General features: G+C 33.3%; 1 protein-coding gene across 6 annotated transcripts in view; it reads left to right on the plus strand.

Annotated features, from left to right (window-relative positions):
- Nucleotides 1–25,313, plus strand: part of LOC127441321 (receptor-type tyrosine-protein phosphatase mu-like) — a 355,708-nt gene that overhangs the window by 111,276 nt on the left and 219,119 nt on the right. For all 6 annotated transcript variants that reach the window (XM_051698588.1, XM_051698590.1, XM_051698589.1 and 3 more), the window contains exon 3: nt 23,064–23,338. In XM_051698588.1, the coding sequence (XP_051554548.1) occupies nt 23,064–23,338 (275 nt within the window). The remainder of the gene's footprint in view (nt 1–23,063; nt 23,339–25,313) is intronic.

Here is a 25,313-nt window from a genome sequence, read left to right on the forward strand (position 1 = left end):
TTTGCAAGTATACCACGGAAATACCATATTTTGTGGACGTGTACTGTGGTAATAACACATTTTTGCAAGTATACCACGGTAATACCATATTTTGTGGACGTGTACTGTGGTAATAACACATTTTTGCAAGTATACCACGGTAATACCATATTTTGTGGACGTGTACTGTGGTAATAACACATTTTTGCAAGTATACCACGGTAATACCGTATTTTGTGGACGTGTACTGTGGTAATAACACGTTTTTGCAAGTATACCACGGTAATACCATATTTTGTGGACATGTACTGTGGTAATAACACATTTTTGCAAGTATACCACGGTAATACCATATTTTGTGGACATGTACTGTGGTAATAACACGTTTTTGCAAGTATACCACGGTAATACCATATTTTGTGGACACGTACTGTGGTAATAACACATTTTTGCAAGTATACCATGGTAATACCATATTTTGTGGACGTGTACTGTGGTAATAACACGTTTTTGCAAGTATACCACGGTAATAACATGTTTTTTTTTTTTTGCAAGTATACCACGGTAATAACATGTTTTTTTTTGCAAGTATACCACGGTAATAACATGTTTTTTTTTTTGCAAGTATACCACGGTAATAACATGTTTTTTTTTTTTTGCAAGTATACCACGGTAATAACATGTTTTTTTTTTTGCAAGTATACCACGGTAATAACATGTTTTTTTTTTTTTTGCAAGTATACCACGGTAATAACATGTTTTTTTTTTTTTTGCAAGTATACCACGGTAATAACATGTTTTTTTTTGCAAGTATACCACGGTAATAACATGTTTTTTTTTTGCAAGTATACCACGGTAATAACATGTTTTTTTTTTTTGCAAGTATACCACGGTAATAACATGTTTTTTTTTTTGCAAGTATACCACGGTAATACTTGTTGGATGTGTTCTATGGTAATACCATATATTTGTTTTAAATATAATGATGGAAATGCCTCATTTCTCTGGATATATACTATAGTAATACCATATTTTTTACATGTACCATGATAATAGCATGGTTTTTGTAAATGTACCATAGTAATACCATATTTTTTTGGACATTTACCATGGTAATACCATGTGTTTTTTTTTTTTTTTCTGATATATATGGATGCACCATCATTTTTAATTTTTTTTCCCATGGACATGTGCCATGGTAATACCATATGTTTTACATGCATCATGATAATTCCATTGTTTTTATACAGTGGTAATGTACCATGGTAATACCATGCAGTATAACCGTGCACTCTTATTGTATTTAAAAGATCCATTTGGGCATTCTGCTAAACATCTCCTTTTCTGCTTCACGGAAACACAAAAGTCATATGGGTTTGGAACCACATGAGAGTGTGTAGCTAAATGTTGACAGGATTTAATTTGTGTGTGAACTCTTCCTTTAAATTAAAGGACTGGATGCATGGCATGACGAACATGCCACAGATAATGTCATTAAAATGTTGTAGGATGTGTACGAGTTCTCTGGCGAACGGCTGATCACATCATGAAACGACTAACCCTGACTGTTCCCTGACCAATTAGCTCCGAGCTAGAGTAGACACGACAGTCCTTAAAAAATGATTTCCCAGAAGAATTTTTTCCTCAGAGTTTATGAAAGTTCTTGAGCTTTTATGAGACAGACAGACGGAATGAAGACTTTTCCTTTCCTCATTGTTAGCCTCAGACAAAAGAAGCCCCCGGAACAAGAGGCGACTCAATCACTGTTATTTTTTCTCATCTTTTCTTGTGGTTTTTGAGTGAGGGTTGAAGAAAATTGAGCCGAGGCCACAGATCTTCACGCGGCTGGGTGAACTCTCACAGCCAGAGCGTTTTTGATTGGTGGCAGGGTGTGAGAATAGCCTTGTCTACATTGACATTTGAGAGCCGCCAGCAGGGCTTTTCTTGGGGTGTGACCTCACCGAGACTTATTAGCAAATGAGACCTGGAGGGTTTGAGTTTAAAGAGCGGCCCCTTCATTCCCATTTCAACCACATAATGATTTTCACAGGGTTCAGGACCTGAATGAGAACAGAATAATGAGCGCGAGTCATTACTGGAAATTACAACCCCTGCTCATACTGTCACTCGCGGCATAATTAATCTAAATTCCCCCTCAAACCTATAGACTCGAGAGATGATTAGAGACGGACAGTTTGGTGTCAGTTTGAGCTCAGTGAAGTGATCAGCTGTCACTGAGGAGAACTGATTGATGTGCAAGAGTTTTTCATCTGGAACATTTACTTTTGAAGAAGTATGGATGGATAAAATAGTCTAGAATGTAACTTGCAGTGTTTGATCAATATTTGCATTCAATTAAAACGGATGGGATTTGTGAGAGAAATTGCTCTTTCAGTTCATACCTGTTGCAGCATTTCAATGGTGATATTTTGAGTTGACAATCTTGTGAACTGTCTTAATCATGTACTAGACACCAATCAGCCAACACATCAAAAGCACCTGCATAATATCGTGTAGGTCCCCCTCGTGCCACCAAAACAGCGCCAACCCGCATCTCAGAACAACATTCAGAGATGATATTCTTCTCAGCACAATTGTACAGAGTGGTTATCTGAGTTACTGTAGACTTTATCAGTTCAAACCAGTCTGGCCATTCTCTGTTGACCTCTCTCATCAACAAGGTGTTTCCATCCACAGAACTGCCGCTCACTGGATGTTTTTTGTTTTTGGCACCATTCTGAGTAAATTCTAGAAACTGTTGTGTGTGAAAATCCCAGAAATACTCAAAGCAGCCCATCTGGCACCAACAATCATGCCACGCTCCAAATCACACTGAGATCACATTTTTTCCCCATTCTGATGGTTGATGTGAACATGAACTGAAGCTCCTGACCCGTATCTGCATGATTTTATGCACTGCTGCCACACGATTGGCTGATTAGATAATCGCATGAATAAGTAGCTGTACAGGTGTACCTAATAAAGTGGCCTGTGAGTGTATATATATACTGTATATATATCATTTTTGTATTTTTTTGTATAATTACCACAATATAACTTTTTTTTGTTTTTTTTTTGGTAATTTTTTTTTTTTCATGTTAATTTAGTTTGTTTTGGATAATACCATGGTTTTCAGACATTTTGGACATATTTCTTTGGACATTTACCATGGTAATACCATGATTTTGGACATAGACCATGGTAGTAATACTATATTTGTTTTAGATTTATTGACATAATAATATTATTGACATAATTTACATGCATACTACCATGTTTTTGTGGATTTATATACCATGGTAAATACTCTGGTTTTTCGTACGTTTTCTACATTTTATGGGACATGTACCATGGTAATTTCATGTATGTATTTATTTTTTCAGATAATACCATGTTTTCAAGACATTTTGGATAGGGATGGGCATTTTGGTCATTTTGTCTACTCGAGTACTCGGACTAATTACTCGAGTACTTGTCGAGTACTTGGGGCGATTACATGTTCATAACTGTATATATAATAACATGTCTGACAAACGTCTATAGCTGCTGCATTGTGCCTTGTTGTTCCAGTGTATCGCCTTTATTATAGGGCTGTTATATGTTACAAAATGTACATATATATATATATATATATACATTTACCATTATATTACCATGTTTTTTTTTTTTTTGTTGTTTTCTTTTTGAATATTTACCATTATAGTACCATGTTTTTATAATACCATGTTTTTTGTTGGTTTTTTTTATTATTATATTTACCATTATATTACCAAGTTTTTTATAATACCATGGTTTTTTTTGTATTTACCATTATAGTACCATGTTTTTATAATACCATGTTTTTTTGTTGTTTTTTTATTATTATATTTACCATTATATTACCAAGTTTTTTTTGAATATTTACCATTATATTACCAAGTTTTTTTTTGTATTTACCATTATATTACCATGTTTTTTTGTTGTTTTTCTATTATTATATTTACCATTATATTACCAAGTTTTTTTGTTGTTTTTTTATTATTATATTTACCATTATATTACCAAGTTTTTTTGTTGTTTTTTTATTATTATATTTACCATTATATTACCAAGTTTTTTTTGAATATTTACCATTATATTACCATTTTATTTTTTGTATTTACCATTATATTACCATGTTTTTTTGTTGTTTTTTTATTATTATATTTACCATTATATTACCAAGTTTTTTTTGAATATTTACCATTATATTACCAAGTTTTTTTTTGTATTTACCATTATATTACCATGTTTTTTTGTTGTTTTTTTATTATTATATTTACCATTATATTACCATGTTTTTTTGTTGTTTTTTTATTATTATATTTACCATTATATTACCAAGTTTTTTTTGAATATTTACCATTATATTACCAAGTTTTTTTTTGAATATTTACCATTATATTACCATGTTTTTTTTGTTGTTTTTTTTTGTATTTACCATTATAGTACCATGTTTTTATAATACCATGTTTTTTTGTTGTTTTTTTATTATTATATTTACCATTATATTACCATGTTTTTTTTTGTTGTTTTTTTTTTGTATTTACCATTATAGTACCATGTTTTTATAATACCATGTTTTTTTGTTGTTTTTTTATTATTATATTTACCATTATATTACCATGTTTTTTTTGAATATTTACCATTATATTACCAAGTTTTTTTTGAATATTTACCATTATATTACCAAGTTTTTTTTTGAATATTTACCATTATATTACCATGTTTTTTTTGTTGTTTTTTTTTGTATTTACCATTATAGTACCATGTTTTTATAATACCATGTTTTTTTGTTGTTTTTTTATTATTATATTTACCATTATATTACCATGTTTTTTTTTGTTGTTTTTTTTTTGTATTTACCATTATAGTACCATGTTTTTATAATACCATGTTTTTTTGTTGTTTTTTTATTATTATATTTACCATTATATTACCATGTTTTTTTTGAATATTTACCATTATATTACCAAGTTTTTTTTGAATATTTACCATTATATTACCATGTTTTTTTGTTGTTTTTTTATTATTATATCTACCATTATATTACCATGTTTTTTTTGAATATTTACCATTATATTACCATGTTTTTTTTGAATATTTACCATTATATTACCAAGTTTTTTTTTGTTGTTTTTTTTTTGTATTTACCATTATATTACCATGTTTTTTTTTGTTGTTTTTTTTTTTGTATTTACCATTATATTACCATGTTTTTATAATACCATGTTTTTTTGTTGTTTTTTTTTATTATTATATTTACCATTATATTACCATGTTTTTTTTGTATTTACCATTATATTACCATGTTTTTATAATACCATGTTTTTTTGTTGTTTTTTTTTATTATTATATTTACCATTATATTACCAAGTTTTTTTTGAATATTTACCATTATATTACCAAGTTTTTTTGAATATTTACCATTATATTACCATGTTTTTTTGTTGTTTTTTTATTATTATATCTACCATTATATTACCATGTTTTTTTTGAATATTTACCATTATATTACCAAGTTTTTTTTGTTGTTTTTTTTTGTATTTACCATTATATTACCATGTTTTTTTTTGTTGTTTTTTTTTGTATTTACCATTATATTACCATGTTTTTATAATACCATGTTTTTTTGTTGTTTTTTTTTATTATTATATTTACCATTATATTACCATGTTTTTTTTGTATTTACCATTATATTACCATGTTTTTATAATACCATGTTTTTTTGTTGTTTTTTTTTATTATTATATTTACCATTATATTACCAAGTTTTTTTTGAATATTTACCATTATATTACCAAGTTTTTTTGAATATTTACCATTATATTACCAAGTTTTTTTTTTGTATTTACCATTATAGTACCATGTTTTTATAATACCATGTTTTTTTGTTGTTTTTTTATTATTATATTTACCATTATATTACCATGTTTTTTTTGAATATTTACCATTATATTACAATGTTTTTTTTTGTTGTTTTTTTATTATTATATTTACCATTATATTACCAAGTTTTTTTTGAATATTTACCATTATATTACCATGTTTTTTTTTTGTTGTTTTTTTTTGTATTTACCATTATAGTACCATGTTTTTATAATACCATGTTTTTTTTTTTGTATTTACCATTATAGTACCATGTTGTTATAATACCATGTTTTTTTGTTGTTTTTTTATTATTATATTTACCATTATATTACCATGTTTTTTTTTGTTGTTTTTTTTTTGTATTTACCATTATAGTACCATGTTGTTATAATACCATGTTTTTTTTTTGTATTTACCATTATAGTACCATGTTTTTATAATACCATGTTTTTTTGTTGTTTTTTTATTATTATATTTACCATTATATTACCATGTTTTTTTTGAATATTTACCATTATATTACAATGTTTTTTTTTGTTGTTTTTTTTTTTGTATTTACCATTATAGTACCATGTTTTTTTTGAATATTTACCATTATATTACCATGTTTTTTTTTTGTTGTTTTTTTTTGTATTTACCATTATAGTACCATGTTTTTATAATACCATGTTTTTTTTTTGTATTTACCATTATAGTACCATGTTGTTATAATACCATGTTTTTTTGTTGTTTTTTTATTATTATATTTACCATTATATTACCATGTTTTTTTTGTTGTTTTTTTTTTGTATTTACCATTATAGTACCATGTTGTTATAATACCATGTTTTTTTGTTGTTTTTTTATTATTATATTTACCATTATATTACCATGTTTTTTTTGTTGTTTTTTTTTTTGTATTTACCATTATAGTACCATGTTGTTATAATACCATGTTTTTTTGTTGTTTTTTTATTATTATATTTACCATTATATTACCATGTTTTTTTTGTTGTTTTTTTTTTTGTATTTACCATTATAGTACCATGTTTTTATAATACCATGTTTTTTTTTGTATTTACCATTATAGTACCATGTTGTTATAATACCATGCTTTTTTGTTGTTTTTTTATTATTATATTTACCATTATATTACCATGTTTTTTTTTTGTTGTTTTTTTTTGTATTTACCATTATAGTACCATGTTTTTATAATACCATGTTTTTTTGTTGTTTTTTTATTATTATATTTACCATTATATTACCATGTTTTTTTTGAATATTTACCATTATATTACAATGTTTTTTTTTGTTGTTTTTTTTTTTTGTATTTACCATTATAGTACCATGTTTTTTTTGAATATTTACCATTATATTACCATGTTTTTTTTTTGTTGTTTTTTTTTGTATTTACCATTATAGTACCATGTTGTTATAATACCATGTTTTTTTGTTGTTTTTTTATTATTATATTTACCATTATATTACCATGTTTTTTTTTGTTGTTTTTTTTTGTATTTACCATTATAGTACCATGTTTTTATAATACCATGTTTTTTTGTTGTTTTTTTATTATTATATTTACCATTATATTACCATGTTTTTTTTGAATATTTACCATTATATTACCAAGTTTTTTTTGAATATTTACCATTATATTACCAAGTTTTTTTTGAATATTTACCATTATATTACCAAGTTTTTTTTGAATATTTACCATTATATTACCATGTTTTTTTTGTTGTTTTTTTTTGTATTTACCATTATAGTACCATGTTTTTATAATACCATGTTTTTTTGTTGTTTTTTTATTATTATATTTACCATTATATTACCAAGTTTTTTTTGAATATTTACCATTATATTACCATGTTTTTTTTGAATATTTACCATTATATTACAATGTTTTTTTTTGTTGTTGTTTTTTTTTGTATTTACCATTATAGTACCATGTTTTTATAATACCATGTTTTTTTGTTGTTTTTTTATTATTATATTTACCATTATATTACCATGTTTTTTTTTGTTGTTTTTTTTTTGTATTTACCATTATAGTACCATGTTTTTATAATACCATGTTTTTTTGTTGTTTTTTTATTATTATATTTACCATTATATTACCATGTTTTTTTTGAATATTTACCATTATATTACCAAGTTTTTTTTTGAATATTTACCATTATATTACCAAGTTTTTTTTGAATATTTACCATTATATTACCATGTTTTTTTGTTGTTTTTTTATTATTATATCTACCATTATATTACCATGTTTTTTTTGAATATTTACCATTATATTACCAAGTTTTTTTTTGTTGTTTTTTTTTTGTATTTACCATTATATTACCATGTTTTTTTTTGTTGTTTTTTTTTTTGTATTTACCATTATATTACCATGTTTTTATAATACCATGTTTTTTTGTTGTTTTTTTTTATTATTATATTTACCATTATATTACCATGTTTTTTATAATACCATGTTTTTTTGTTGTTTTTTTATTATTATATTTACCATTATATTACCATGTTTTTTTTGTATTTACCATTATATTACCATGTTTTTATAATACCATGTTTTTTTGTTGTTTTTTTTTATTATTATATTTACCATTATATTACCAAGTTTTTTTTGAATATTTACCATTATATTACCAAGTTTTTTTGAATATTTACCATTATATTACCATGTTTTTTTTGAATATTTACCATTATATTACCAAGTTTTTTTTTTGTATTTACCATTATAGTACCATGTTTTTATAATACCATGTTTTTTTGTTGTTTTTTTATTATTATATTTACCATTATATTACCATGTTTTTTTTGAATATTTACCATTATATTACCATGTTTTTTTTTGTTGTTTTTTTATTATTATATTTACCATTATATTACCAAGTTTTTTTTGAATATTTACCATTATATTACCATGTTTTTTTTTGTTGTTTTTTTTTGTATTTACCATTATAGTACCATGTTTTTATAATACCATGTTTTTTTTTTTGTATTTACCATTATAGTACCATGTTGTTATAATACCATGTTTTTTTGTTGTTTTTTTATTATTATATTTACCATTATATTACCATGTTTTTTTTGTTGTTTTTTTTTTGTATTTACCATTATAGTACCATGTTTTTATAATACCATGTTTTTTTGTTGTTTTTTTATTATTATATTTACCATTATATTACCATGTTTTTTTTTTGTTGTTTTTTTTTGTATTTACCATAATAGTACCATGTTTTTATAATACCATGTTTTTTTTTGTATTTACCATTATAGTACCATGTTGTTATAATACCATGCTTTTTTGTTGTTTTTTTATTATTATATTTACCATTATATTACCATGTTTTTTTTTTGTTGTTTTTTTTTGTATTTACCATTATAGTACCATGTTTTTATAATACCATGTTTTTTTGTTGTTTTTTTATTATTATATTTACCATTATATTACCATGTTTTTTTTGAATATTTACCATTATATTACAATGTTTTTTTTTGTTGTTTTTTTTTTTTGTATTTACCATTATAGTACCATGTTTTTTTTTTGTTGTTTTTTTTTGTATTTACCATTATAGTACCATGTTTTTATAATACCATGTTTTTTTTTTTGTATTTACCATTATAGTACCATGTTTTTATAATACCATGTTTTTTTGTTGTTTTTTTATTATTATATTTACCATTATATTACCATGTTTTTTTTTGTTGTTTTTTTTTTTGTATTTACCATTATAGTACCATGTTTTTATAATACCATGTTTTTTTGTTGTTTTTTTATTATTGTATTTACCATTATATTACCAAGTTTTTTTTGAATATTTACCATTATATTACCAAGTTTTTTTTGAATATTTACCATTATATTACCATGTTTTTTTTTTGTTTTTTTTTTTTGTATTTACCATAATAGTACCATGTTTTTATAATACCATGTTTTTTTGTTGTTTTTTTATTATTATATTTACCATTATATTACCAAGTTTTTTTTGAATATTTACCATTATATTACCATGTTTTTTTTGAATATTTACCATTATATTACAATGTTTTTTTTTGTTGTTGTTTTTTTTTGTATTTACCATTATAGTACCATGTTTTTATAATACCATGTTTTTTTGTTGTTTTTTTATTATTATATTTACCATTATATTACCAAGTTTTTTTTGAATATTTACCATTATATTACCATGTTTTTTTTGAATATTTACCATTATATTACAATGTTTTTTTTTGTTGTTTTTTTTTTTTGTATTTACCATTATAGTACCATGTTTTTTTTGAATATTTACCATTATATTACCATGTTTGTTTTTGTATTTACCATTATAGTACCATGTTTTTTATAATACCATGTTTTTTTTTGTATTTACCATTATAGTACCATGTTTTTATAATACCATGTTTTTTTGTTGCTTTTTTATTATTATATTTACCATTATATTACCATGTTTTTTTTGAATATTTACCATTATATTACCATGTTTTTTTTGAATATTTACCATTATATTACCATGTTTTTTTTGAATATTTACCATTATATTACCATGTTTTTTTGAATATTTACCATTATATTACCATGTTTTTTATAATACCATGTTTTTTTTTGTATTTACCATTATAGTACCATGTTTTTATAATACCATGTTTTTTTGTTGTTTTTTTATTATTATATTTACCATTATATTACCATGTTTTTTTTGAATATTTACCATTATATTACCATGTTTTTTTTGAATATTTACCATTATATTACCATGTTTTTTTTATAATGCCATGTTTTTAGACATGTATCATGGTAATACTGTTTGTTTTGGACATTTACTCTGGTAATATGTTTTTGGGGTAATGCCAAGGTTTTCGGATATGCACTACTGTAATACCAAGGTTTTATTTCTGGCCATTTTGGACCCTTTTTTTTTTTTTTTTCTTTGAGAAGTACCATGGTAATTCCATGTTTGTCTAGTGCAAGCTAACTGTTCTTATAGATGTTGTGAGATGATGCTTTATTTGGTCTATTGGTTTGTTTTGCTATAAATAACCACGTTTGAATATATTACATAGATTGGTAAAAAACATCTACTGGCCAGACTGAACACTGTCACATAGTACAAAGGGAAATTTTATTTAATAATAACTCATCTTGTTAATGGTCTGTGAAGTTTAAAGACACTTTTCCTGTAGTGTGGAATTAAATGACAGGGACTTTGGTTTTATTTTAAGCTGTACTGTATTTAAACACATCTCATTATGAAAAAATCTCTCCCACATTTGAAACTTCTTGATAATAATGTTGTTTGATGATCAGCTTGTCCAGGAGTTTTTTAATTAGCTGTGCTGCGGTTACAGTGACGAGCTCAGCCAGTATCCCAGCATGCACTAATGAAGCATCAGGTGCCCAGACGCCTGAAATAAACCCGCACGCCCGCCTTAAAGATCGCACACATTTCCGCCGGCGAGTAAATGAGTCCTGTGGCGCTTCTGTGCAGGTAATGGTTTCGCCTTGTCAGAGCGGTGGGCTTCTCTTTGAAGTCTCATGGCATTAGTGATCTCGAGTCGCACTGATCGTCATAATAAGTGTGTGTGTGAACAACCAGTAGGCAAGCTCAAATGAAAGTTATGATTTTATACTTTATTACATCTATGAGGAATCGCTTGAAATTGGTCTATAAAGTTGTGTTGTGATGTGTGCAGTTTAACTCGACAGTGAGGAATTCCTAACTAAACTCGACATGAAGACTTCATACATGATTTTGAATCTCTCAGAGGTCTATGATTTGTGCGCTTTATCCCAAGTCTGCTAAAGTCATACCAAAGCTTTGTATGAGAAACGGACCAAAATTTCAGACGATATTCACTGATAATCTTAGCATTGTAACGTCACAAAACGCTTCATTACATTATATTGTGAACGCAGCACAGAGTCAAGGGAGTAATCAAACATGGAGCGCTGGGAAAAATGAATCATTTTAGTGAATCTTTTCTTTCAGACAGTTAATGAGAATCAGAATCAGAATGAGCTTTATTGCCAAGTATGCATACACGCACAATTAATTTGTCATGGTGACAGAAGCTTCCAGTGCAAAGAGAATGCAACCATACTGGTAAGAAAAGAGTCCCTTATATTTAGCACTGGGAACTCTGATTCATTTTAGTGAGTTGATTCTTTCGGGCAGTTCATGTAAATTAACCAATTAAAATAAAAGAGTCCCTTCTATTTAGCATTGTGAAGTCTGATTCATTTCAGTGAGTCGGTTCTTTCGAACAGTATTGTAAATGAAGTCATTTAAATTAATGATTTGTTTGTTTAGCATTGTGAACACTGATTCGTATTAGCGATTCAGTTCTTTCGATCAGTATTGTAAATGAGCTAATTTAAATTAATGATTCCTTTAAATTTAGCATTGGAAACTGATTCATTCTAGTGAGTCGATTCTTTTGGACAATTCCTGTAAATGAACCAGTTAAAATAAATGATTTGTTTATGTTTAGCATTAGAAACTCTGATTCATTTTAGTGAGTCAGTTCTTTCAGGCAGTTCATGTAAATGAACCAGTTAAAATAAATGATTCCCTTATATTTAGCATTGGAAAGTCTGATTCATTCTAGTGAGCTGATTCTTTCGGGCAGTTCATGTAAATGAACCAGTTAAAATAAATGATTCCCTTATATTTAGCATTGTGAAGTCTGATTCATTTTAGTGAGTCAGTTCTTTTGGACAATTCCTGTAAATGAACCAGTTTAAATTAATGATTTGTTTATGTTTAGCATTGGAAACTCTGATTCATTTTAGAGAGTCGATTCTTTTGAACAGTACTGTAAATGAACCAGTTTAAATGGGGAGCTTGGGTATCTCAGCGAGTATTGATGCTGACTGCCAAACCTGGAGTCACGAGTTTGAATCCAGGGCGTGCTGAGTGACTCCAGCCAGGTCTCCTAAGCAACCAAATTGGCCCGGTTGCTAGGGAGGGTAGAGTCACATGGGGTAACCTCCTCGTGGTCGCTATAATGTGGTTTGTTCTCGGTGGGGTGCGTGGTGAATTGTGCGTGGATGCCGTGGAGAATAGCGTGAAACTTCCACACGAGCTATGTCTCTGTGGTAACGCGCTCAACAAGCCACGTGATAAGATGCGTGGATTGACGGTCTCGTACACGGAGGCAACTGAGATTCGTCCTCCGCCACCCGGATTGAGGCGAGTCACTACACCACCATGAGGACTTAGAGCACATTGGGAATTGGGCATTCCAAATTGGGGAGAAAAAAAATGAATGATTCCCTTATATTTTACAATGGAAACTGATTCGTTCTAGTGAGTCGATTCTTTTGAACAGTATTGTAAATGAAGCAGTTTAAATTAATGATTGGGACACAACTTCCGGTTGATAGGGAACGCTGGTGCTTTTGGCTGCCGCTCCTCTCACCGTTTAAATGTTTATTTATTTTACTGGTAGCGTGGATTTTCGGAGTTTTATATCTGAGCACTATTTTATTTATTCTTCATTGCAATGTGGGATTACCTTTTAAACTTTGGACTGCTGTTATTATCTGTGAGCTTCCTATGGTGGAGTCAACCCTGCTGTCACCTTGCCCAAGATTGACATCACTTTGAGGTGGATGTGGGTCCCTTCATGGCTTTAAGGTACACTGCACGGCAGCTACTGAATTTAAAATGGAACTATTATTTGCCGAAAGACACTCATGAACATTGTCAAAACAATTGAATATTTCATCCAATACGCTACATGCATCGCAGTCCAAGATGCAGTTTTGTCTCTTCGTCTTCGACTGCCATCTTTATTCCACTGTTTCGGCGGAAAGCCAAAAGACTGATTTATACTGCCGTTGATTTGAACAATTTGTCTGGAGGTTTCTCCGTCTTCTCTGTCTCAGAGTCTGGTTAAAACGGTGTTATTTAATGCACGCTCTGTGAATAACAAGGCTCTGTTGTTATCGGACATTATAACAGAAAATACTTTTTATGCTTAACAGAAACATAGCATAAACAGAGTGATGGTTTCCTCTTTAATCAAATTACTCCCAAAGGCTATGGGTTGTTTGATCTCCCACGACTCTCTGGCAGAGGTGGGGGTATTATGGTGCTTTACAACCTAAAATACAGCATAAGTCCAGTGTCTGTACCGCAGTCTGTACCACAGTGTCTCTTCCCCTTACACTACCATTATCGCTACAGTCTACAGACCTCCAAAGACTATTGAAGCCTTTTTGACTGAGTTTGCTGATTTGTTGTCTCTGCTGTGCCACAAGTTCAAGAGAATTCTTATTTTGGGGGACTTTAACATGCACATTGACTCAAAAGACTCTTGACAGGACTTTCTGTCTTTATTGGAGTGCTTTGATCCAGTTTGTTGACTGTTCTACACATAACAAAGGTCACAGCTTAGACCTTATTATTGCAAATGGTTCTTTGTGTCTGAGTTTTCCTCTGTTGATTTAAGTCTTACTGACAATTTAGCCATCTTTTTTTAATATGGAACTACCAAACATTAATTCTTCTCACACTGTAAAATATTGTAAATGGAAATCTCTATTGTTTGTTCTTTAAAGAGCACATATTATGGTTTTTAAACGTGCCTAATTTTGTTTTAAAGGTCTCATACAATAGATTTAACAGAAAAAACACTTTAATTTGCTCATAATTTAAATTGCAGCATTACCTTTTTTTCCCAGTGTCAAAAATGACTCGTTCAATGATCCGTTCTAAAGGATTCATTCTAAACTCCTCCTTTCAGAGAGCATACTCTGCTCTGATTGGTCAGATGTCCCAGTCTGTTGTGATTGGTCTACCACTTAGTGTAGTGTTTGAGGGCGGGTCAAAGCTGTTCGCGAGCAGCCAATGAAGACCAGAGGCGGGTTTTTTGTTAGCAAATTACAGAGGTTAGTACAGGAAGTAAGTCTGGAATTACTAACGACTCGTTTCAGGTGTTCAGAACCGGTTCTTTCTTTTGGGAGTCAATAACTCCATTTGTCGTGCACTTTGCAGACTTATTTACATTCACAAACAGCTATATAACACAACATGAAAGGTCATATTTGAAAAACCATAATAGGTGCTCTAAGTTGTTTTTCTTCTGATCTTCTTGAAGACAAGTTTTCTCTGTTAAACACCTGTTCTCACATCTGGCTTAGATGAATTTGCTCCACTGAAATCACGGACTATCTCTTCTTTGCATTCTGCTCTGGTATAATGACAATCTGCGCTCAGTGAAGGCTGCTTGTCGTAAAATGGAGCGAAAGTGCCGTCTCTCTGGCCTGAACGTATATTACCAGGCTTGGAAAGACAAGTTACATGATTATAAAGAAGAAATCAGATCAGCCAGATCCTGTTATTTTTCTGAAATAATTGTAAATAATCAAAATGTAATTGTTCCACCACCTCGCCTGCATCACTTCCACTGTGTAACATGTTTTTAGACTTTTTTTAGCACTAAGAGACACACTGTTCTTGCTACCACATCTGTCTCAGCCTGTCTCGTTTCTCCGGCACACCTCTCTCAAATTTCTCAACTCGACCATGTTACTCTAAGTAATGAGGTATCACGTATGAAAGCTACCACTAGCATAGTTGATCCTCTACAGACTAGTCTATTCAAATCCTGTTTTGTCTGTCTGTGTCCCATTGTCTTGGATATAATAAATGACTCCTTGCGTACTGGTGTTGTGCCTGCAGCATTTAAAATTGCTGCTGTAGCTCCAGTTCCAAAAAAGCTTAATACGGATTTGGACAATTTGAGCAACTTCCGTCCCATTTCAAATCTTCCCTTCCTTGCACAAATCTTAGAGTGAGCTGTTGCTTCTCAGTTACACAATCACCTCATTGTCAGTGATCTCTTTGAGCCATTTCAGTCTGGTTTTCGTAAATTTCATAGTACAGAAATGGCTCTAGTCAAGGTCACTAATGACTGTTAATGGCTTCAGACTCAGGCTCTTTTTCTATTCTCATCCTTCTTGATCTCAGTGCTGTTTTCGACACTGTTTTACTCACCCATCTTGAATTTGTCTTTGGTGTCTCCTGTTCTGCATTGAACTAGTTCAGGTCCTATCTCTCTGATTGTAGGCAGTTTGTCTCTCTAGGTGGTTACAGGTCTGAGATTGGTTCAGTCCACTCTGGTGTCCCACAGGGTTCAATTTTGGGCCCTTTACATTTTAGTATTTATATTTTTCCTCTTAGTCAGATTTTAAGATCACTAGGTCTTAGTGATCGATTCTACGCAGACGACACACATATATACATTCATTCTAAACCTGGTGAAAATCTGGCAGACACCTTTTTTTCCAAACTGCATTACTGAGATAAAAACTTGGATGGCTCAACATTTTCTTTGTCTTAACAGTAATAAGACAGAGGTTATGCTTATTTGGTCTCCTCACCAGCTCCGTAAGGCTGGCTCCTTAACTCTGTCCACTGAGCGCTTAGTTTTGGAGCTTCAAACAAAAATGAAAAATCTTGCCGTCATATTTGACGCAAATTTGTCATTTGATCCACAAGTTAAAAATACAGTTAAAACATCCTTTTATCATCTCAGAAACATTGCAAGGCTGCGCCCTCTGTTATCATTCTCTGTGGCTGAAAAGCTGATCAGTACTTTCGTCTTCTCTCGCATTGATTATTGCAATGCTCTCCTTGCTGGAGTCTCAAAATCTACATTAAATAAATTGCAATATGTGCAAAACTCAGCTGCCAAAATCCTGACTAGGGCCAGGGCATGTGATCACATCACTCCTATCTTGGAGTCCTTGCACTGGCTCCCTGTCAGGTTTCATGTTGATTTTAAAATTCTTATGCTTACCTACAAGGCTTAGCATGGTTTGGTTCCCCAATATTTGTCTGAGCTTTTAACCCCATACACCCCAAAGCATGATCTCTGCTCCTCTAAATCTGTTTTTTTAACTGTTCCTCAGACTCATTTACGCTCTGTGGGTGACAGGGCATTCTCTTCTTATGATCCGAATCTATGGACCTCTCTACCCCCAGAACTTAGAGAAGTTCAGTCTTTTAGTGAGTTTAAATCATATCTTAAAACTTTTTATTTTTTCCGGGAGGCTTTTAATTGATACTATTGTATTCAATTAATTTAATACTATCACTGTGTTTTAACATTAGTTGTTTTGAGATGCATGTTTTATGCATTTGTATTAAGCTCTGTATTTTTATATTTTATTTTTATTTTTCCTTTCTATGTAAAGCGCCTTGAGAGACCATTTTCAGTCATGAAAATTTTTCCGCCATTTTGAATTTTATGAAAAACCTACATTTTCGAACTCGTCCTAGGCCGTTTGAGATTTGCACGAAAATTGGCTTGCATCATCTAGAGGCACTCACGACAAAAAGTTATTCACAGAATTTTGATAAACCATACTGTTTTCGAATGGCGCCTCAACGAATTGGACGAAGAGCACGCCAAAATGGACGTGAGGGTATATCTCCGTAACACTTTAGCGTATTCATACCAAACGTATTAGTTGTCATAGCTACCATGACTCGAGGGTGCCTGCTCAGTTTTGGAACAGTGCCACCTAGTGGTCACGAGATATGAAAAAAGCACATTGTTGCTTATAACTTCTGAACAGTTTAACATAAAATCATCAAATTGGTCTCATTAGATTCAGTGGGGTATAGCGAGTCCAACAATATGAAAGATTCCTATGTCGGCCATTTTGAATTTAGTCATAAAATGCTGTATTTTACGAACGACTTGGCGTATCGTTACGAAACTTGGTATGTGTCTTTGGCACCATGCTCTGAAGGGACTCAAAGTTTCGGGACAGCGCCCCCTTGTGGTCAAATTATAATGCTATTTCTAAAAATGCTAATAGCTATTGACTTCTTTTGCCTACTGTCATGAGACTGGTCTTGATAGATTCCGTGGTTCATGCCAAGAACAATGATACCAATTATGTCATGATCGAGCAAACTTCCTGTTCGCCATTTTTAAATGTTTTGAAAACCCACTTTTTCGAACTCCTCCTAGACTGTTTGTCCGATTTGCATGAAAATTGGCCTGCATCATCTAGAGGCACTCACGACAAAAACTTATTCACAGAATTTTGATAAACCATACCATTTCCGAATGGCGCTTCAACGAAATCGACGAAGAACGCACAAAATTGAACTTGAGGCTGTATCTCCGCAATGCTTTGAGGGATTGGGACGAAACTTGGTACGTGTCATCACCATTAGGCCCTAGGTTACCTGCAGCGTTTTGGCACACTGCCCCCTACTGGTCAGGACATAGCAAAAACTGATTTTTTTGGCTTATAACATTTGAACACTTTTGCTGAAAAATAACGAAAATTGTCTCTTTAGATCAAGTGCTACATACTGAGTCGAACGATACCACATTTTCCTACGTCGGCCATTTTAAATTTAGTCATAAAATGCTGTATTTTACGAAGTACTTGGCGTATCGTTACGAAACTCGGTATGTGTCTTTGGCACCATGCTCTGAAGGGACTCAAAAAGTTTCGGGACAGCGCCACCTTGTGGTCAAATTATAATGCTATTTCTAAAAATGCTAATAGCTATTGACTCCTTTTGCCTACTGTCATGAGACTGGTCTTGATAGATTCCGTGGTTCATGCCGAGAACAATGATACCAATTATGTCATGATCGAGCAAACTTCCTGTTCGCCATTTTTAAATGTTTTGAAAACACACTTTTTCGAACTCCTCCTAGACTGTTTGTCCGATTTGCATGAAATTTGCCTGCATCATCTAGAGGCACTCACGACAAAAATATATTCACAGAATTTTGATAAACCATACCATTTCCGAATGGCGCTTCAACGAAATCGACGAAGAACGCACAAAATTGAACTTGAGGCTGTATCTCCGCAATGCTTTGAGGGATTGGGTTGAAACTTGGTACATGTCATCACCATTAGGCCCTAGGTTACCTGCAGCGTTTTGGCACCCTGCCCCCTACTGGTCAGGACATGGCAAAAACTGATTTTTTTGGCTTATAACATTTGAACACTTTTGCTGAAAAATAACGAAAATTGTCTCTTTAGATCAAGTGCTACATACTGAGTCGAACAATACCACATTTTCTTATGTCGGCCATTTTAAATTTAGTTATAAAATGCTGTATTTTACGAAGAACTTGGCGTATCGTTACGAAACTCGGTATGTGTCTTTGGCACCATGTTCTGAAGGGACACACAATTTTTTGGGACAGCGCCACCTTGTGGTCAAAAATTATAACGCTATTTCTAAAAATGCTATGCTGCTCGTGGTTCCGATAATTGACTTGACCCCGGTATTGCTGCTTGCAGCTATATTTATTATTGTTATTATTCCCTTATATTTAGCATTGGAAACTCTGATTCATTTTAGTGAGTCAGTTCTTTTGGACAGTTCATGTAAATGAACAAGTTCATAAAATGTTTAATTGATTCACTCGAGCACCGCGCAGCCTTAAAGGGACTTTGCCTTCTTTTTTTAAAGCGAAATGTTTAGTGTATTGCTGCCGTTTCTAACTATATTTTGATTCAGTTACATAATATAGGGTGTTTTCTGGGTTATGAGTGTCTTATGTATAGATTTGTCCAATTTAGTTTTGTCACCCAATTTTTTTTAACTCTTACAAAATTAGCCATGGTTTTACGACAGTATCAGAATACAGTAACAGATCAACCATTGATTGCTATGCACTTTGTTAGGACATGGTGTAACTAGCTGTTTATGGCTGCCAAATTAATTTAGAATTCAACTGATTTGCGCTCACAGGTGTGTGTGTGTGTGTGTGTGTATGTGTATGTGTATGTGTGTGTATGTGTATGTGTGTGTATGTGTATGTGTGTGTGTGTGTGTGTGTGTGTATATATATATATATATATATATATCATCTATTATACATTTCACAATTAGACATTACATTTTCTTGGTCCTCAATGATTTTTCAGGGAGAATAAATATTTTGTTCCTGAGATGAATGCTGCATTACTGTCTCTCAGTGCTTCTCCATATTGCAGAGTTCTGAGCGGTCAGTGACTTACAGGTGATTTTTCCCTCACCTAATGTACAGACGGTGCTGTCCGGGTCATTATAGCAAAAGTGTCTCTCTCGTGCTCTTGTCCAATCAGATGCTGCGCTTGTTGAAGTGCTAATAAAGACATTCTCCCTCAGACCCCTGACAGATGCTAGCACTCGCTGCCCTATACGAGCAATCTTCACTACTCGCTGCCCGCCGGTAATTGGGCTGAACATGCTATTGTTAAGGAGGAGAGATAGAAAAACACTTGCTACATTAAAAAAGAGACTCATTATAATTTGCTGCTGGAATCTGTGGCTAATTATTCTCGCAGACAGGAGGTGGTCATTACTGCTGAGGGTGAAGTGACTGACAGAGAGAGAGAGAGCGATTGTTTACCGAAATGACGATTCAGTGGCCTGCTTGTGTGTGTGTGTGTGTGTGTGCTAGATAACACAATCTCTGTCTTTACACAGACAGTATTGTCAATACAATATCTTCTCTGTGTGTTATTGTTCTGCCGATGAGACAATCATATTAACCTTTGTGTCTTTGATTATCCAGCTGAACTCTGGTGAGATCGTCCCGGTGTGTGATTGTGTCTGTGTATGTGTGTGAGTGTAGTGTGTGTGTGAGTGTGTGTGAGTGTAGTGTGTGTGTGTCCGTGTGCATGCGTGTGTGCGTGTGTGATTGGAAACATTGATTATGGCCGCATTCTAACACACATTGTATCCATACTAGGGTTTCTTAAATCCTTAAATACAAATTTATGTAATAGTAATGCTATTTATAACAAGATGGTTATCTTTGCTGGAAATTATATGAGTGTGGTAATGCCTGTTTTTGGATAATCCAGTCAATTAAATATTTTATAAACAAAAGTTTCTGATTTGATTATTTTACTCTTTTTATTTGGAACTTGGACACAAACCAAAACATCAGATTATTCACAGCTTTACAATGATGCGTAACATTTCATCTTCTATAGATGGCAACCTATTTTGCTGATGATTTGTTTCTCATACTTTTTCTATCGGACTTCAAAATAATAATAATAATTGAGACAACATTGGATTATTCATCCAAGCAAGCTAACAAACAAGTAAACAAGTACTTTAACTCATTTTAAAGCTAACAACCTAAGGTAAGATTTTATATAAATTATGAGGCTATTTTGGGGCTTACAGATCAGTTCTCAGCACAGAAATGAGACGTTTGCATTTTATGCCTTACAGAAATAAAATTTCACTTTGTGATTTTGTTTTTTAAATAATTCAAACATTTTATTATGGCAACACAATAAACTGTACAGTCACCTTCTTGAGAATAAGAGCTTTCATTTGATATATGACTTTGTAAGGGGGGTTCAGTGGAAAGGAGGAGGCGAGAACCGGCTTGACAACTTAAATAACAATTTATTAACCAAAAAAAACACAACCAAAACACACAACTAAAACCACACAGTACAGCTGCCTGCAATTCTCTCTCTCTCGAACTGTCGTCCCCGGCCGCCTTTATCCCTCGCGCGCCCCATCAGGCTGATTGGGGACCGGGTGTGTCTCATTCCAGCCCGGCCCCGCCCTCCTCGGCTCTACAGACTTGTTTATTTAAATGCTATGAGAAGGACTTTTCTATTTGTTTTATTATTTCTACAACGTAACCTCTAGGTGGGGCCAGTTTTAGACACAAATGTTTTCAGGCCTTATTTTGTTATTTTATGTAACTAAATGCAAAAGTGGTTCTCTGAAAAGTTCAGATTCTAAGCTTTCAAATCCACAAATGCCTAACTCATGCATCCAGGGACTTGCGTGTTTTAAGTGTTAAAACGGCTTGCCATATAGCGCCTCCTCATGCAGAAGAGACATGAAATGAAAATGGGGTGCTGGATCTTGTCTTTGGTCAAAAAATACACGGAACGAAGCAAAGTGAAATTTTTGCTTGTATATGTATGACTTGCTTGTTCACGTTCTCAAATTCAAATCTACAAGGTCTTGAGTTTTGCAACACTTTTACCATCTAACAGACGTCCAACAGGCACATTACTGGTCTCTACATACTGCACTCTAGATGTAAAACAGAGAATGTTGTGAGAACAGTCTGGGGAAAAGTTTACCCAAAGTCAGAGTTGACATCATTAAATAAATGTCAATGCCATTTCACGGCTGAACTAAAGCAATGATGACAGCGTGATCGCGACAGATCGGGACCCACCGCAGCCAAATAAGGTCAATTTCCTTCCGAGTGCATACTCACGAGACACAACACGCTGTAAAAGATGAGACCGAATCCAGCTTCTTAATCGCCAGCTTCTTATTCAGTAAAAGGATTGCGCCGCTCATGTTCTTCTTCGCCACTACACAACTCGATCTCTGGCAAGTACAATCTGAATATTTATAAGCCAGTAGCTAATAAACTACACATTTTAGTCGCATATCATGGAATTTGGTGGCATATGCGAGTGATTGACTTGCTATGTAGGCTGCTAATGTTCTAATTGCGTTCTGACACATTTTAGTACACAATTATGTGTTACGGGCCTTAGTGTGTGAGTGAGAGCGCGTGTGAGAGTGAGAGCGCTTGTGAGAGAGAGCGTGTGTGAGTGCGTGAGGATGTGTGAGAGAGAGAGTGTGTGTGTGTGAGTGAGTGAGAGAGCGTGTGTGTGAGAGTGAGAGAGTAGTAGGGCGAGAGCGCATGTGTGTGTGAGAGCGCGTGTGTGAGAGAGAGAGAGTGTGTGTGTGTGTGTGTGTGTGTGTGTGTGTGTGTGTGTGTGTAGTGCAGTTCTCCCATCTGTCTCTGCAATTGTCAGTCAGTGTGTGTGTTGAATTTGGCTTAAGCTTGATTGATTGAAGCAGATATACATTCATTAGCATTGCTAATTAGGATGAATTAAGCTGCTCCCTTAATGAAGTGGCTCCACTTACAAATTCTTCTTTTAAGGTGTTGATAAACACATTAATGTTTTCCATATGTTCCCATAAACAGTGCAATGTACGATGTTAAGATTAATCAAGTATCAACTGTTAATATGGTGAAATTAATCTAATAACACATACATCATGATCATCACTGATCTGAGCATGTCATGACACAAGAATGCATCATCAATAGTAGTATGCACATGTGTTCACTGCTGCATTGTTCCTGGGTTACTAAGACAGGGCTCAGATGATATCTCTTGATTATGTAAGCTCATTGTTATGTTGTGTTTTCTCGCACAGGTTCAGCATTTATGATGGTGAATTCATCGGGTCGTTTTTCTGGTCAGAAGGCTTTACTCTTCACGCCGCAGCTCAAAGAAAACGACACACACTGTGTGATATTTCAGTATTATGTGTCGGGCAGAGAGGGCGGCACTCCAGGACATCTGAACATCTACATCAAAGAGAACAACAGTCCCATGGGTTTACCTGTGTGGAACACTTCCGGACCTGTCAGCCGAAACTGGAACCGCGTCGAGCTCGCCATCAGCACCTACTGGCCAAACTTCTACCAGGTAACTGTGCAATCTGATGCTGGATTTAAAGGGATAGTGCACCCCAAAACATTTACTCACCCTTTTGTTGTTACAAACCTGTATGACAGAATGACAGCCTTAGTCACCATTGACTTTCATTGTATAGAAAAAAGATGCAATGAAAATGTGCTTTTCACCATCGGGGCGAATGGTTCTGAGCACGGAACATGGTACAATTGCAAAACGTTCTCATCCCATATTTTTCGGCACGGTTAGCTACCCCTGCTCAACTGTGCTGGTGGAATGAATTTAGTATGTGGTGACTCAAGACTTTCAATAGAAAAGCCTAGCAACTAGCCAGAACACCAAAGAAACGCCTAGCAACCAGCCAGATCACCATAGAAACCCCTAGCAACAAGCCAGAACACCATAGAAACACCTAGCAACAAGCCAGAACACCATAGAAACGCCTAACAACCAGCCAGGAAACCACAGAAACACCTAACAACCAGCCAGAACACAATAGAAATGCCTAACAACCAGCCAGAACACAATAGAAACACCTAGCAACCAGCCAGGACACCATAGAAACGCCTAGCAACCAGCCAGGACACCATAGAAACGCCTAACAACCAGCCAGATCACCAAAGAAAACCCTAGCAACCAACTAGAACACCATAGAAACGCCTAGCAACAAGCCAGAACACCATAGAAACGCCTAGCAACAAGCCAGAACACAATAGAAACGCCTACCAACAAGCTAGAACACAACAGAAATGCCTAACAACCATCCAGAACACAATAGAAATGCCTAACAACCAGCCAGAATACCATAGAAACACCTAACAACCAGCATGAACACCATAGAAATGCCTAGCAACAACCCAGAACACCATAGAAACACCTAGCAACAAGCCAGCACACCATAGAAAAGCCTAACAACCAGCCAGGACACCATAGAAACGCCTAGCAACCAGCCAGGACACCATAGAAACGCCTAACAACCAGCCAGAACACAATAGAAACGCCTAACAACCAGCCAGGACACCATAGAAACGCCTAGCAACCAGCCAGGACACCATAGAAACGCCTAACAACCAGCCAGAACACCATAGAAATGCCTAGCAACCAGCCAGAACACCAAAGAAACCCCTAGCAACCAACTAGAACACCATAGAAATGCCTAGGAACCAACTAGAACACCATAGAAATGCCTAGCAACCAACTAGAACACCATAGAAATGCCTAGCAACAAGCCAGAACACAATAGAAACGCCTAACAACCAGCCAGAACACCATAGAAATGCCTAGCAACCAGCCAGAACACCAAAGAAACCCCTAGCAACCAACTAGAACACCATAGAAATGCCTAGGAACCAACTAGAACACCATAGAAACGCCTAGGAACCAACTAGAACACCATAGAAATGCCTAGCAACCAACTAGGATACCATAGAAATGCCTAGCAACAAGCCAGGACACCATAGAAACGCCTAGCAACAAGCCAGAACACCATAGAAACACCTAACAACCAGCTAGAACACAATAGAAATGCCTCACAACCATCCAGAACACAACAGAAATGCCTAACAACCAGCCAGAACACCATAGAAACACCTAGCAACCAGCCAGATCATCATAGAAACCCTTAGTAACAAGCCAGAACACCATAGAAATGCCTAGCAACCAACCAGATCACTATAGAAATGCATAGCAACAAGCCAGAATACCATAGAAATGTCTAGCAACCAACTAGAACTCCAGAGAAATGCCTAGCAACAAGCCAGAATACCATAGAAACGCCTAGCAACCAACTAGAACTCCAGAGAAATGCCTAGCAACCAACTAGAACTCCAGAGAAATGCCTAGCAACAAGCCAGAATACCATAGAAATGCCTAGCAACAAGCCTGAACACCATAGAAACGCCTAGCAACCAGCCAGGACACCATAGAAACGCCTAACAACCAGCCAGATCACCAAAGAAAACCCTAGCAACCAACTAGAACACCATAG

Source organism: Myxocyprinus asiaticus, chromosome 5, assembly GCF_019703515.2.
Source record: "Myxocyprinus asiaticus isolate MX2 ecotype Aquarium Trade chromosome 5, UBuf_Myxa_2, whole genome shotgun sequence".
Lineage (NCBI taxonomy): Eukaryota > Metazoa > Chordata > Actinopteri > Cypriniformes > Catostomidae > Myxocyprinus > Myxocyprinus asiaticus.